Source organism: Haliotis rubra, unplaced genomic scaffold (assembly GCF_003918875.1).
Source record: "Haliotis rubra isolate DU_JTF1 unplaced genomic scaffold, ASM391887v1 Scf413, whole genome shotgun sequence".
Classification (NCBI taxonomy): domain Eukaryota; kingdom Metazoa; phylum Mollusca; class Gastropoda; order Lepetellida; family Haliotidae; genus Haliotis; species Haliotis rubra.
Window position 1 is genome coordinate 130,461 of NW_025767095.1, and position 17,780 is coordinate 148,240.

The 17,780-nt window shown below is 41.3% G+C and overlaps 1 protein-coding gene across 1 annotated transcript in view; it reads left to right on the forward strand.

Moving 5' to 3' along the window:
* Positions 1-8,514: 8,514 nt before the first annotated feature.
* Positions 8,515-17,780, forward strand: part of LOC124288165 (di-N-acetylchitobiase-like) — a 119,868-nt gene continuing 110,602 nt past the window's right edge. The window contains exon 1 of the mRNA XM_046724744.1: positions 8,515-8,829. Coding sequence (XP_046580700.1) covers positions 8,680-8,829 — 150 coding nt within the window. The 5' untranslated portion in view covers positions 8,515-8,679. The remainder of the gene's footprint in view (positions 8,830-17,780) is intronic.

The following is a 17,780-nucleotide window of genomic DNA, read 5'->3' on the forward strand; positions in this document are numbered from 1 at the left end:
GAGTTTCAAAGCGACATCTGACGATGTCAGTATTTCATCTAATTGAGACCTAATTGGCGTAACTGGCGTGTCGTGGAGTTCATTGACATCCGCCTGGTGGCGGTTTAAAGAGGAAAGTCGGTGTTATCGTTGATAGGAATGGGACAGAGAGTCAGCTGAGTGTAAAGGGCCAAGCTATCAGATTATGTTAATAGGAAAACTTGAAAAGAGGTATTTGCTGCTAATAAAATCTTCACATCTGTTTCAGATGCCCGTGTGTCGTATCAGACTCCTGGTACGGGCACCTGTTTCACCTGATAAAACCACGTGTAATCTGTATAACTAACAAACACAACCAGTAACACGAGTGAAGACTGCGCTTGTAGAATTCTTTACATGTAATAAAACTGTATATATCAGTTTACAGATTTTGCCAATATTTAATCGGTTTAACGAGGTACATATCGTTAAGCACGCGCGGTCTGGGCGCCGTTCCACGATTATGAGCGACTCATTGACCTTTAATGGACACACATTGTCATGTTAGGGGCCGCTCATAATTTATGGCTAGGAAGGGGGGTTGGGGAAGGTGATGATTTTATGGAGTAGCATGTACAATGTGAATGCCCTCTCCCCCAGTTTATGTACAAAGTAAGTGACACCCCACCCACCCCCGCATGTCATGTACAAATCTGTTATCCCCCACCTAAGTTTTAAGCATAATTTTAAATAAATATGATGTACAAAATTGCTGATCCCCTAGTACATGTGTACAATATTGATGCCCCACCCTTTCTCCAGAAGAAAATTGATGGGAACCCCTACCCCACCCCAAAATCATCATCATCCCTCCAGCCATAAATTATTAACGGTATTTCATGATAACTGTAGACATTTTTTTCTCAGCCGAGCACATTGTCACGTAATCGTAAGTCATTAATGAAGGGAAGATACAAAAACATCGTCACAAGATCACATCCATGGGCGGACCCCCTGAACGCCCCATTGGTTCCACCAACGCAAAAAAAATCTTCAATGTGGTCCGCCAAATGACGTCAATCCTGGAAAGAATTTCCACAAATTGAATTATTTCACATCGGTAAATTTCCTGTAATAGGAATAAACATTGTATTTCTAAGAAGCCTTACGTTTCCTAAACTGCCCAAACTCTGAGAATATCGGAGCCCGCCACACCCCTGTAAGACACAGGCTTCCTGTATCTTGGACCAGTATTTTCATAATCATAACACATATTCCAGGAATGTGTCCACATCCTCGACGGTTAATAGACAAGGCCAACATCGTTTGTAAACACTAACTCGTGTACATACCGACCTATAATATTTGCATATATTTTCGTGATATTACGATGGAGGATACCGTTTTTATCCGTGTGGTGTTTTATTGCTTGGTTATATCTTGCGGAGAAACCAGCCCATACGATGACTCAATTTCTTAAATTTTACCTATGTGAGGATTGAAGTCCGGCCTCTGAGCGAGTTGTTGTACTACGCGTGTGCTTCAGTTGGAGACAGTATTAACGTCCCATGTCATGAAGAATACCGTCAGTAAGTGATGGATGTACGATACATTCGAAGTTGATAAAACAAATGCACTAAGAAGCTCCACACCGCCAGCTTTTGGTTATGATGAAATGGACGTTAAGTTATATACAATTAGATTGACTTGTATTGTCAAATATTGGGTGAACATTTTCCATTGAGGTGAAGAGAGGCATAAACATATATAGAGCACGAAGTTTCCAAAGGTAATGCTCGTGATAGAAGAATATAAGGCGTATGCTGACTAGAGAAATATCTACAGTAACAATCTGTCCATGCTACAAACTTACTGTTATTATTAAGTATTTTCCCCATACGGGACAACCACTGCTGTACGAACGAAACGTGTTGGTCAACACACATAACAAGCCGGTTGGAGTTGTCTCCCTTGTATATCCCACGAGTGGGTAGCCCGTCTTCAGTTTGTCTCGCAATCACTGAACCATATTACTTTCCCTTCCACCCAGCCCATCCTGCAATGCTAAAGCCGTAAATGAAGCAGGTATAGATTTCCCTCTAACTGGTCTCCTTTAAAATTTAAATGGAATTGTTTGTTCCTGTCAACATTATCTATAGTGAGAGACTGAACGTTAGGCTAGTCTGTTTTATTACACTGTTATACTATTAGACATACCTATTGTATTAGATCACTGGATATTTTTACTCCAATAAAGGTTTCATTCAGATACTCAACGGGTGTTGATTCGGTGTTCAAATTAGCAAGTATGATACACCATACATTTACAACTGAGTCCTCTAGTCACGTGACAGGCCATACTGAATACGTCGGCTCAGTGGTTAGATCCCTTCGAGAACGTTCGGCTTCTCTCGTGACCGAATATATATACTGCTCCGAATGTAACTAGGTCGGATGTAACGATAAATAGGTTGTAGTATACGAAAACATTCTTACACAAAGGGAGTGAGTGAGTGAGTGAGTGATTATGGTTTTACGTCGCTTTTTTAGCAACATTCCAATACGTCGACATGGAATACCAGAAAAAATCTTTAGACTTTGTACCCGTGTAGGAACTGGAGATTCTTCGGCGTGGCGAGCAAACGCTTTAACCACTTAACCACCGCCCATCTAACACACATAGAGTGGTACTGAATTCGTCTGAAATATTCCCTGTTCGTGACGTTGTGAGAAGAGTGAGTGAGTATGGTTTTACGTCGCTTTTAGCAATATCACGACGGGGGACACCAAAAATGGGCTTCACACATTGTAACCATGTGGGGAATCGAACCCGGGTCCTCAGCGTGAGGAGCGAACGCTTTAACCACCGCCCCGGTGAGAAGAACGGAAGGGCGGATCCAGTTCTGTGCAAGAGATTTCGTGGTTGGGATGGGTCTTTGAAGTCTATAAATAATCGAGTCTGGACCAGACAATCCAGTGATCAACAGCATGAGCATCGATCTACACAGTTGGGATACGATTAAATATGTCAACCAGGTTAGAGAGCATAACCACCCGATCCCGTTAGTCGCCTCTTACGACAAGCATGGGTTACAGAAGACCAATTCTGACTTCGCGGGTCTAAAAGAAAAATGGATTTGACCACAGCAAACATCATCGGAACGTTGTTAGGCTGAAATCAGTCGCCCAAAAGCTGCAAAATGAGCCCAAAACACAACAATGACCCCGCATCAATAACATCGCCATGTCTTGTTTGTATTGTTTTGATCCGCGGCCAAACGTCTTTGGATCTTCTGGCTCCTGGACCCGACTATGCTGAGCAGGGTGTGTTGTAAGCGTGAGTGGGTATCGGTGTGGGTGGAGGTAGATGACCACTTCAACATCACCGAGTTGTCTCCTCTACAGTTTACCCAAAGCCAGCGCAGATGTTCAGACTATCGTCCGCGAGTTGGTTCAAAGCCCACATGCAATATATGAGTAATACAGTTGAATCATCATTGACTAACCGGGAAACAGGCCAACCCAGCGAATGGACTGAATTGCTGATATAATTTATTTCTGACATTTATTGGTTGTCAACAGATCACAAGCACGTGTAACAAGCGAGCATAAATCTGCATAACCTCCTCCATATTACTGCTGCATCTCAAGTCAACACAGACCACGTGACCCTCAAACCGCGGTATGGGCGGTCACGTCCGTCTCACATTGACCCAGTTATTTATGACGTGTCCACTTTGTTCTCCTATTGTGTTTGTGTGGACTTTGTACAACTCACCTCCGTATTCAGGCATAACCTGGACTGTAACCCTGCACAGTCTAACTGAGTTAATACCTCTGTGTGGATTACCTGGTTTTGCAGGTGTGTGCAGGACAGGTGTGGCTACCCGGCCGCGACAGGTAATCTAGGTCATCTGGCTGACCGATCCCGTAGCATTTCTCGGGTCTGAAAGCTGTCAAGGGACTTTCAAGCACAGACTTGTGCACAGCAGTCAGCCTCTTATCATATGACAAAACAAAGCCATCGACTCTGCATCATATACTCTCCAGCAAAGAAACGTGTATATTTACGAATGTAATCTGCTAACTTAAGAGTGAGATAACACATGTATTTTTGGATCTGTTGCAGCCAAATTTCACAATATAAAAGCTCAAATATAAAATGTATAAAAGGTTCAGTAAGTGAAGGAGTCCGTTCCCATTTGGGCGTTGTCTTCAATACCTGTTGTGGCCATCATAAACCCCAAAACCTGCTCCGCACTGTCTCGGCATGGGCTGGAATTGAATTCTGGCCCATTCCTCTTGCAATGCCTGCGACAGTTGATCTGACGTCTGGGGTGACGGTTGACGTTCATGTAGGCGTCGGTCGAGATCATCCAACAAATGCTCGATGGGGTTGAGGTCGGGCGCTTTGGAAGGCCATGGAAACACTGTAATGTTCTCATTCTGAAGATACGGAGTAGTGGCAAGTGCTGTGTGGGGCCTGGAGTTATCTTGCTGGAACAACTCCCCTCTCTGTACCGAATAGCAGTTTAATTTCCCTGAAGGAGCACAAAGTTAGTTTTCTGCGTGTAGGATATGGCACCCCACATTACGACGCTGTCACCACCATATCGGTCAACCTGGGCGACACAATTCTGGGCAAAACCCATTTCGACGTGGATAGACACGTACTCTTCTGTCACGGCACTGAAGCAGAAAGCGTGATTCGTCACTGTACCATACACGTCGCCAGTTTTGTAGATTGCAGAATCGAACGTTACTGCGCCACTTGACCCGTTGACGTCGATGTAGTCGTCGTCGCACAGGTCCAACATAGGGTCTTCTGGCTCGAAGTCCAGCTTCACGTAAACGATTACGAATGGTTTGCGCCAACTTTGTCCTGCACTTGCAGTTGCTGTGACAGTTCGATTCTGCAAATGAAGCACCCGGATGTACCTATGCTGCTAAACTGGTAATCCGAGGCCGATCTTGCGTAGATTTAGTTTCTTGACATCGGCCCCATAAACGACTGAAGGTAGTCTGGTGAACAGTGAGGTGACGTGCGACTGCAGATTGAGACTCCCCAGCCTCCAGACATCCAACGGCAATGTTTCGATGTACAGCAGTGAGTTGCGGCATAACGATATTCCTTCATTTAGCTACGAAATGCCAATGACCGTCTGAACGCAAAACGGCCTTATATAGGTAATTCCCTGCTCACGATTCCTCAGACCTGCACGCGAACCACGTGTTTGTCCATAACAAGTTGACACTTTCGAAAGTAAACGTGCATCAAAGTTTCCGAAGATGCCTTTTTGCGCTGTGCATTCGTTCCATATACTAGTGCACAAAACAGCATTATGTTGGCGAAATTAAAAAAATAAAACACTAATTTTGAAAAATATTTGACATTTCTTCTGTCAGTATGTAGGGCGGTGGGGTAGCCTAGTGGTTAAAGCGTTGGCTCGTCACGCCGAAGACCCGGGTTCAAATCCCCACATGGGTACAATGTGTGAAGCCCATTTCTGGTGTCCCCCGCCGTGATGTTGCTGGAATATTGCAAAAAGGGGCGTGAATGCAAAACTCAGTCAGTCAGTCAGTCTTCAATCTGTCCTATGCGGTTTTTTGGGGGTTCACATCAGTCGGTCTAATAGCATATGTAAAGCATACAACGATCGGTCTTCCATCATTTGTAATGCACACAACAGCACTAGATGGCCTCTCAGATGTAAAGATTAAAACAGTCGACCTCACGGAGCAGTCGACCTCACGGAGTCTTCCATCATTTGTAATGCACACAACAGCACTGGATGGCCTCTCAGATGTAAAGATTAAAACAGTCGACCTCACGGAGTCTTCCATCATTTGTAAAGTACAGACCCTGTACACCTAGCAATGCCTTTCCAGCTATTACCGTGATTATGCACATATACTAGCCATAAAAAGAAACGGTGTACATGGTATAAAGGGTGTGATGGGTGACATGGTGTGATGGGTGACATGGTGTGATGTACGTGGTATAAAGGGTGTGGGGGATGGCATGGTATAAAGGGTGTGAAGGTGACATGGTATAAAGGGTGTGATGGATGACATGGTATAAAGGGTGTGATGGGTGACATGGTATAAAGGGTGTGATGGATGGCACGGTATAAAGGGTGTGATGGTGACATGGTATAAAGGGCGTGATGGATAGCATGGTATAAAGGGTGTGATGGGTGACATGGTATAAAGGGCGTGATGGATAGCATGGTATAAAGGGTGTGATGGGTGACATGGTGTGATGTACGTGGTATATAGGGTGTGATGGGTGACACGGTGTGATGTACACGGTATAAAGGGTGTGATGGATGGCATGGTGTGAAGTACATGGTATAAAGTGTGTGATGAGCGACACGGTGTGATGTACATGGTATAAAGGGTGTGGTGGATGACATGGTTTAAAGGGTGTGATGGGTGACATGGTATAAAGGGCGTGATGGATGGCATGGTATAAAGGGTGTGATGGGTGACATGGTGTGATGTACATGGTATAAAGGGTGTGATGAGCGACACGGTGTGATGTACATGGTATAAAGGGTGTGGTGGATGACATGGTTTAAAGGGTGTGATGGGTGACATGGTATAAAGGGCGTGATGGATGGCATGGTATAAAGGGTGTGATGGGTGACATGGTGTGATGTACATGGTATAAAGGGTGTGATGAGCGACACGGTGTGATGTACATGGTATAAAGGGTGTGGTGGATGACATGGTTTAAAGGGTGTGATGGGTGACATGGTATAAAGGGTGTGATGGGTGACATGGTGTGGTGTACATGGTATAAAGGGTGTGATGAGCGACACGGTGTGATGTACATGGTATAAAGGGTGTGGTGGATGACATGGTTTAAAGGGTGTGATGGGTGACATGGTATAAAGGGTGTGATGGGTGACATGGTATAAAGGGTGTGATGAGCGACATGGTGTGGTGTACATGGTATAAAGGGTGTGATGGGTGACATGGTATATAGGGTGTGATGAGCGACATGGTGTGGTGTACATGGTATAAAGGGTGCGTTTCTCCACACTCATTTCAATATTCCAGTTAAGGCACGCGGATCACCAGGTATGATGTTCGGGTTGTACCCACAGGGAAATCGAACTGATCGCAGAATAAACGTCAGAAAAGCAGCGTTATAACGAGGTGATACAGCTGCTCACCGTAACCGATCTCCTTATTCTGTAAAGTATACAGTACACTTGTCACACAATGCCCTGCGTGTTACATGGATACGTCTGTAATCTACATGTAGTAACAAGTGATCAAACGCAAGGTGAGGCTCATGTTGCGTGTAAAGTGAAGGTGTAAGATGTAGTTTGAATGACCTTCACTCTCTTGTTGCAACACAGCGGTGTGCCACCGCATACGAACCAGAATATAATAGACGGGCGGTCAGGGAATACGTGCAGGAACCAAGGACTGGGACCGCGCTGTGCGGCGACGTGTTGCAGTCAAGTTGTAAAACCAGTCACTGCGTAAAATGTAACTCACTGACGCAAGTTACAGCAGGCAAAAACATCTTTTGAGGGTTTACAACATGACCCAAAATCTGTCCTTTTATATGACAGACAGGCTACTAATTATTTATAAGTTCAAATGGCCTGTAATATCACAATAGACTATTGTATATTGGAATGAAAGAAAACAACACCCCCCAAAAAACCCAAAACAAACAATACAAACCCCACCCCCCAAAAAAAACTCCCCAAAACAAACAAAAAACAATAACAACAAAACCCAAACAAACAAAAAAAATAATAGAAATTATACGTCAAAATGTCTGCAATTACTTATCATAACGAAACAAAAGGACAGCATCTCAGTGAGCTTGTGAAATAACTAAATATTTATGGGTTTCTGGAAATTCAGCCAGTTAACACATTGACTGAAAAATAAGTACATGTAGATACTCTTCAAGTTGCATGTGATCAGTTAGTTATTTTGGATGCAAGGTTTTACGAGTATGTTTTATCTCCTCAACACAATACACGTGCCACTATAAAACCTTCCAGTACATTGATTTATATTCTTTAAAACCACTGGCCGCTGTGATCTGTTTTGTTCTGCTGCAAGGTCCCCGACAGTCGATCCTAGCTACCTGTACACTCGTCTACACGTCCCGGTCGACCAATGGTCACCATGTCGTATTATACACAGGTGACAGTGCGTGCTACCTCAACTTGAATTGTCCAGCTTGTATATAATCATTTAGTGAAACGTGTTAAAAACAACTCAAACAACCTATCGATATTCTTTGTTAGTATGTATCAACAGGGAGAATAGAACACAGCTGTAGATTATCCCTGGTATCAATGCATATGTTAGTTTGGATAAATTATAATAAAATCTATCAATTTAGTGCTGAAATAAAATGTTCAAAACATGTATTTGACTACATGAAGATGGGCTGAAAACAGTTCAGCGTTTATTGACATAAGCACAAAAAGAGATTCACCCGTATCACGGAATTATTCTAAATAAGTCGTCATTCTGTTAGTCAGTCGTTGCGCAGTTGCGGCGTGGAACCAGTTGCTGGGGAACTAGTATACGCACACATTAATGGCGACTGGCATGCCTGTGGACAGCGACGCTTGGTCCCTGGAGTGATTGCCGAGATCCATTGCAGTAACGAGAAACACACTCACCATATTCATTTCTCATATTTGCGTTTTTGATTACACTCGTTGACACGGACTGAAAATGGCGTTTAGCTCAGTGTACACCTGTGCTTACCTGTTGGTGATAGGAATGTCGGCTCTCATCGGTTCATCTGCTGGCGCGGTGGTGTGTCCGTGTAAGACGAAGGATGGGTGTGTTCGTCCAAACCGTATGAAGTCTACAGATAAAGAGGTACTGGTATCTCGATTCTGCAATTCAGTCGTGGTGATAGGGTGTCTCTGATTATTGCCAATCCGTAATACAAAACGCGGAAGTGGAGTCAACCCTAGACTTGCCCCGGCTCTTAACAATATACACTTGCGCGATGAAATATTCCTAAGCTGTAACGAAATTTGGTGCCCTGTCTTATTTTTGACATTAGTACAACCAGATTTAGTTTTTTTTAATGTTTGTGCGTTTTATTCATTGGTATTTATGATAAAATGTTTGAGAAAACTTGGTGTCTAATGACGTGATCGCATTTTCATAAATGTGACCTCCATTTCGGTATGAATCTATGAAGATTACAATGTTTGATTTCTGTCCTAAAGTATGAATCTACAAGATGATGCAGCTGCACTAGTTATAAGCACATACAAGTGTTGAGTCACCAGCCTCTGTTTCTACTTTTAAACTTTGCACGTGACCATGATGACAGTTGCAATGGGTGTAAAATGAAATGGGTAGAAACTATTATTGAATAAATGAAAATAAACAATAATACTTTTCAGTCCACAAAATAATCAATGAATAACTTATGTGAGAAATATGCTTTTTATTTCAAACACTTTGTTACATGCTTCATTTAGGCTAGCAAGAAGGAAAATAGTTATCTAAAAAATGAGTGATGATGACTCCCAGTTTTGATGTCAGACAAGACTCCCTCTTGGTGTGGTTTACACTTATACATAACAGTGATGTTGATGGATATATTGGATTATGCAGTCCTTGACATTGTTTATGTCTGTAAAACCTTTGCAATCAGTTTCCTAGAACAATGTGGAACCTGTTCATCATGATATCATACCTGAAGTTTGATATTACTCACGCCAGGGTTTACCAGGTGATTGTGAAGGATTGAGATGTTGATATTAATCATGGCAGGGTTTACCGGGTGATTGTGAAGGATTGAGATGCCAGGGTTTGCCAGGTGATTGTGAAGGATTGAGATGCCAGGGTTTACCAGGTGATTGTGAAGGATTGGGATATTGATGTTATTCATGGCAGGGTTTACCAGTCGATTGTGAAGGATTGCGATATTGCTATTAACCATGCCAGGGTTTACCAGGTGATTGTGAAGGATTGAGATGCCAGGGTTTACCAGGTGATTGTGAAGGATTGGGATATTGATGTTATTCATGGCAGGGTTTACCAGGCGATTGTGAAGGATTGCGATATTGCTATTAACCATGCCAGGGTTTACCAGGTGATTGTGAAGGATTGAGATGCCAGGGTTTACCAGATGATTGTGAAGGATTGAGATGCCAGGGTTTACCGGGTGATTGTGAAGGATTGAGATGCCAGGGTTTACCAGATGATTGTTAAGGATTGAGATGCCAGGGTTTACCAGATGATTGTAAAGGATTGAGATGTCAGGGTTTACCAGGTGAATGTGAAGGATTGAGATGCCAGGGTTTACCAGGTGATTGTGAAGAGTGAAATGCCAGGGTTTACCAGGTGATTGTGAAGGATTGAGATGCCAGGGTTTACCAGGTGATTGTGAAGGATTGAGATGCCAGGGTTTACTAGGTGATTGTGAAGGATTGAGATGCCAGGGTTTACCGGGTGATTGTGAAGGATTGCGATGGCAGGGTTTACCAGGTGATTGTGAAGGATTGAGATGCCAGGGTTTACCAGGTGATTGTGCAGGATTGAGATGTCAGGGTTTAGCAGGTGATTGTGAAGATTGAGATGCCAGGGATTACCAGGTGATTGTGAACGATTGAGATGCCAGGGTGTAGCAGGTGATTAGAAGGATTGAGATGCCAGGGTTTACCAGGTGACATTTGTCCCTTTTGGTGGTTTGCTGTGCCTGATGTATAATTTCTATGCTGATTGAAAATAATCTCCGATGTAGAAACAAGATCCAAAGGCTATCCCCCATAGACTGACTGACTGACTGAGTTTGGTTTTACGCCGCTTTTAGCAATATTCCAGCAATATCACGGCAGGGGACACCAGAAATGGGCTTCACGCATTGTACCCATGTGGGGATTCGAACCCGGGTCTTCAGCGTGATGAGCCAACGCTTTAACCACTAGACTACCCCACCGCCCCTTTATCCCCCATAGACATGATAGATAGGTAAATCATGCACTTATTCATTCACTGCCTTTACTTTATTGAGTCACCCCTTAAAAAGTTAGCCATTTGCCTAAAAATAATAGTGTTTTTTTTTCTTTGACTTTAAATTTGACAGAGTGATATAATGTTAAGAAACAGAATGCTGTGTGGTGCTGTACTCACAAAAGTCAGATGACAATTATTATATGAATTATAAGCAGGGCTCCAGATAATTTTTCAACATCAGGAGTACGTACTCTTTATTTTTTCAATATAGGACTACTGGAAAAACTTAAAGGTCACATGCAACGTAAAACACAACTTTGCAGATTCTGATACCTTTCGGTATGGACTTACCGAAACAAATCGTCAAAAATGCAAATTCAACTTATAAAGTTGAAAAATAACGCGATGAAAAAAAACGCGCGAAATCGGAGTTCAAACGTTTCACTAAATTTCCCCAGACTTTTCTGGGGAAAACGGGTTTCTACAGCTGGGCTGCGCTCATAGCATGTGCGCAGTGAAATAGGTTCGCGCAGCTTGGAAGCGGGTTGTCCGGTGAATACTTTCGGTGAAGGCTTTGGTGTGAGCTATTTTTCTAATGTTTTGTTGATATCTCATAGGTGAGCTTTTATATGTTATGACAGTAAATTAACTGTTTATATAATTTCATTTGTCTATTTCACCACACGGTCTTCTTACCGAGTCACTTTCTCAGTTCGATACTTAAAAGCAATGTCATTATTTAGCGTTGACAGAATTTCTAACTGTGATATAGATATGATTTTCCTTTTCCTGATCCTCATGCTCTTTTGCTTGTCTTCTTCTTCTTGCTAACATAGTGGAACACTTGTATCTCCCTAATTGAAGCTCCCTTCAATTTAAAATCACTAATTAGTATTCACCACGAAGTTACCTCCTTTCCACAAGCTGAACGAGGGTTTCACCTCTACCCATGTGCCTCACTCTCTCCTTCTTCCAGTGAGCTGGACGTGAGAGCTTCTGTGTCTCCCGACACACTATATCCTTTGATTTATATTTAGTTAGTTACCCTCGTGATAGACATCTATAGAGGTTTAGCTAGTATCCTTCAACGATTATATATTGATATTTAGTCGCTTTTTCTACAGTTTATTCAATGGACTGCGGTTTGTTTCAGTGGATTACGCTTGATGAAAATTCTGTACTATTGCAGATTACGCTTTTTATGCTGCTGCTGATCCGCCTTTAATATGATGTACGGCCATGTTTATTATATTCACACTGCAGTTGGGCGGTACTAATTTATCCAATTCTACCTTTTATTAATATTTACTTTGCGCTTGGCACGCACAGCAGATAGGTCGCGTGATGCAGAGTCTAGTATGACTGATACACGGAACCCTCGCCAGTCTACTGCTGTTGGCCGACTCTCCCCGTGTGGTGTTCCGCTAGAGTGGTGGAGAGGTGTGGGACGAGTCCGCCATCTCCAAGAAGCATCCTGCTTCCCCAGACATCCCATCGCCGCAGCAGAAGACTAGAGGGTTTTTCTACTACATCTCAACAACCGAGACCGCTCCCATCGAAGTTTTGGGCCTGTATGATGATCAGCCGGTCATCATACCGGGTTGTACATCAAAGATTGACCGATGTCGCACAGATCAGCATGCAGCCTGATGTACCAACGCAGATATGCGATGATCGCCCTGAGGGTCCCATCATTACCAACACTCAACGCAGACGCCGCGACACCCAGGGCAGCGCCGACCTCTGAGGGAAAATCAACTAAGTCTACTAGGACTTTCAACCGAGATTGTTCCAACCGATGACCTGGACCTCTACGATGATCAGTTGATCATCATCCCCGACGACGCCACAAGAAACGACCGGTGACAGCTACAACGACATCAGCAGAGATCACCATGCAGCCTGATGCCTCTACACTGATGTCGGACGATTTTCCGTGGACCCTCCATTAACACCGCAGATAAAGCACCGACGCACTTCGCCGCAGACCATCCCAGAAGACATGATGCGACAAATTATGAACATCATGGAGGACCAATATCTGCGCGTAGCAGGGTCCGAAGTTTCGCGAAGGCTCCAACGTAGACAGCACCCCAGAGGCACCCCCGCCAACGTAGCAGCCAGGACGATGTCACCTTCGCAAGGAAGTCACGGACCACCTTGACGAAGGACCTAGATGTACAGCTTCGCGAAGGCCTTCGCTAAGGCGGAAAGGACCTAGATGTACAGCCTTCGCTGGAAGGCGAAAGAACCTAGATGTACAGCCTTCGCGAAGGACTTCGCTAAGGCAGGATAGATCATCACCTTGGCGCGGTTTCATCCCTAGATGTGGACTCGACCATCAGACATCACGGAAGCCTTCGCGAAGGTCATATCGTCGCTCTCCGACCGACGCAGAGGAAGCTTCGCTAAGGCATGCGCGAAGGACACCTGAATCCAGATCATCATCATCTAGAAGGACATCGAGGGACTATACAAGAGCTTCATAAACTATCAACGCTCCCTCACAAGTCTCCCAGAAGATCAACCCATAGACAAGTTGATCATCGATATCAAGTATAAGAACTACAATCGTGATATTGGTTCTGTTGAATCCATGACGAGACGTATGTTCGCTGGCCTAAATAGATCTAGAACGATCAATTAGACACTTATCACCAGACTTCAGAACACGACTTCTGAATATGATAAGATGATCCATGCCCTATTTTAGGCAAGCGCCGCCGATCCCACATCCTGTTAAACACAGAGGCTGTTCACGAAGCAAGCGCCATATATATATATATATATATATATATATATACTAATCGGCTTTGATTCGACACCTTCAGCGATGGTCGCTAAGGCTAAGTGGCTCCAAGTCTACTTCACCCAGAAGATCTAGAAGGGATACTTCGAGAACTTCGCTAAGTCTCCGGGCGCTCACCGAGGAAGTCTCCTCCAAGGTTTCCATATACCAGCCACTCGCCATATATAGCTACCGTCAGTCCGTTTCAAGACGCCGCATAAGTTGATTATCAACTGTATGCCAGATGCCGCCTATAAGCCTACGCGAAGATAATTGCTTAGGCTATTTACAACACAGAACGCCGCTGTATTATTAGTCAACGACATTTCATAGATCTTCACAGAAATCAACTATTCCGTGATAAATTGCTAATATACAACTCGACGACGACGATATACGACATTATCTACATGCGACCATTACGCATATCTGCAGACAATTCAATATCGAAATTGAACAGCAGCCTTGTTACAGCGCAGTATAACTCTTAATCACAAAGTTTCTGAGAAGAAATATGTACAACAAGTTCAACGTTAATTCTACAATTATGACGCATACATTCATGTATACAGTCTACAAGCTCACAACTTGCAAGTTGTTTATACCCTTATATATAAGGAAGTCGGAATTATATTCAAAACTGAAATTATTTTCACGACAACCAGGAAAATAACCTACCCAGCATAAAATTACAGAGCTGAGATATTTCATCATACGGAGGTTTCAAGGCATGTTACCATTAACCCTCAAACACGTGGTCACCGGATAACTTCGAAGCTACGGTGAAGACCGACGCTTATGCTAATATCAACGCATTTTACAAGAATTTATTCAAGGTGGGTTTTTTCCCCGCTACACCGGGTGACATCACAGCTGGTATTTATACAGAATCAAAATGCCTTGTTCTGATTGGACCGCGAGGGACAACGACTCTACACAGAGGTCGATCTCTGTTCACAGTTCAAGACTTACGCCACAAGTGACAACTATATATCAGTGAACGAAAGCAAGCCTCATTACAGTCCAGTTAACCTGAACATTCATGATTAGACTGCCTTTCTTCAGTTAGAGACCTCCCCTGTCAAGTTAAGACGAGGGATCGGCAGTCAGGCGATTTTACATAAAGTTCAACGAGGACAGACACACCTGGTTGTGCACCTACATCGCCAAGGACTTCTCAGAGCTTAATTACCTAGACGAAAGATACAAGTGGATCTAAATCCACAGCTTCAGACTACAGCTGAATTTCATCAAGTTTAATTAACACAACTAGATGGTTAGTAAACCTACTAAACTTCTGTTTGGAGAATAAAACGGAAATTTCACGCCCAACCTGGGGATATGAATATAGTGCTCCAACACCTCACAAGTGAGGTTTATGAACACTGGATGACATACTTGGACCCCATGATACGATGATTCTATCAAGATGGCCAGCAAGAGCACTGTAAATTTATCTCCACCAAACCAAACAGGAGGAAAAATGCAACAGATTATTTCCTCTATCATCAACTTACGCAGAGTGAAGTCTCATGTACTATATCTCCATTTGGATCAGAACTGTCATACTACGTGCATATGCGGATGGACCTATTCCGACCCTCCATGAGCTTAATACTCATGATATTATAGCTTAACTTCTAGAATTGTTCTACACAAATGTGATTGAAATAATGGAGGGTTTATTTCTGAAATCCGATATGGTGGTTGCAAACCATTATCTGAGAGATATCACCACCGAGGACGCCTCAGGTATACACCATTTCGATCCCATGGTCCTCAGACAACAGCTGACAGTTCTCGGAGAAGATAAGTCAATCTAACAGATTTTTACTTATCTTATAACAATACTAAATAGCTTCATGCTATATATATAATTTACTTAAGTTCCTTTTATCATCACAGTACTATGATTATTACATCATACAATATATAAGTTAACAACTCTACAGAGTTTGTTATTATATATATTTACCTTAAGTTATTCATATCTTAAGAGTAATACTATGGTTACATGATAAATGCATTAGCTAACAAACTCTACAGAGTTTTTGGCTATTTTATACATAGCTTAAGTTAATTAAACTAACAAACTCTACTTGGAGTTTTACTATTATATAGGTAACTTAAGCTAATTATACCTTAAGCATAGTACTATACTCATATTATTAAAATATATTGGCCAACAAACTCTAAGGAGTTTTGCTATTATATAGGTAGCTTAAGCTTATTCATATCTTAAGCTTAGTACTATGTTTATATCATATAAGTAGATTAGCTAACAAACTCTAAAGAGTTTTTGCTATTTGGCTTAAGTATCATCATATTTCTAAGCAATATGGTTATATTATAACATGTATTAGCTAACAAACTCTACAGAGTTTTAGCTATTATATATGTAACTTAAGCTTATTCATATCTTAAAGTTTAGTACTATGTTTATATCATATAGGTATATTAGCTATCAAAACTCTAAAAGAGGGTTTTGCTATTATATATTTCGCTTAAGTTTCATCATATTTTAAGCTTTATGGTTACATTATAACATGTATTAGCTAACAAACTCTCTACGGAGTTCTTGCTATTATATATGTAGCTTAAGTTTTCCTTCATAAGCTCAATACTAGGTTTATATCATAGCTAACAAACTCTAAAGGGTTGTTTTCGCATTATACAATTAGCTTAAGTTTTCATCATATCTTAAGCAGTATGTTTACATTATAGCAGTATTAGCTAACAAAACTCGACGGAGTTTTGTTATTATATATATATAGCTTAAGTTTCATCATAACTTAAGCTCAGTACTATGTTTTTAACATAAAAGTATATTAGTTAATAAACTCTAAGGAGTTTATTTTGCATATATACATTTAGCTTAAGTCTAATCTTATCTTAAGCTTAGTACTATGGTTACACTATAAACATATTAGCTAATAAACTCTACAGAGTTTTTGGCTATTATATATGTAGCTTAAGTTAATAATATCTTAAGCACAATACTATACTCATATTGTAAAATATGTTAGCTAACAAACTCTAATGGAGTTCTGCTATTATATATGTAGCTTAAGTTCATTATATCTTAAGCACACTACTATACTCATATTGTAAAATATATTAGCTAACAAACTCTAATGGAGTTTTGCTATTATATATGTAGCTTAAGTTAATTATATCTTAAGCACACTACTATACTCATATTGTAAAATATATTAGCTAACAAAACCCTACAGAGTTTTGTTATATATATGTAGCTTAAGTTAATTATATCTTAAGCTCAGTACTATACTAATATTATAATATATATTAGCTAACAAACTCTACAGAGTTTGGCTATTATATATGTAGCTTAAGTTAATTATAGCTTAAGCACAGTACTATACTCATATTATAAAAATATATATTAGCTAACAAACTCTACAGAGTTTGGCTATTATATATGTAGCTTAAGTTAATTATAGCTTAAGCACAGTACTATACTCATATTATAAAAATATATTAGCTAACAAACTCTACAGAGTTTTTGCTATTATATATATAGCTAAAGCTTATTCATATCTTAAGCTCAGCATTATATCTATATCATATAAGTATATTAACTAACAAACTCTAAAGAGTTTGCTATTATATAATTAGCTTAAGTTTAATCATATCTTAAGCTTAGTACTATGTTATATCTTAAAGTATTTTAGCTAACAAACTCTAAGGAGTTTATACTAAGATATTAACAAGCTTAAGTCTATTAGTCTTAAGCATTGTATTAATGTTATATATACTTTATCATAATAAGTACATGGTAATAACCTTTATATGGCAGCTGATAAGTTAGCAGCAGGAATTCATCAGTTCAGTGCCTTTATGAAGTTCCCATAGGGTTATTACAATCATCACAGTTCAAATCACTAATTATTAAAAATCCAAAGTATTAGTATTCCCACCTCCGTTCCGAGGATGCTACAAGCAAAAGAGATGAGTCAGGATAAGGAAAAATATGTAATTTTGGAGTAAAATTGATATTTTATACTTATCCTGACTCATGAGGTCAGCCCTCCCATCCTCCCCAAAT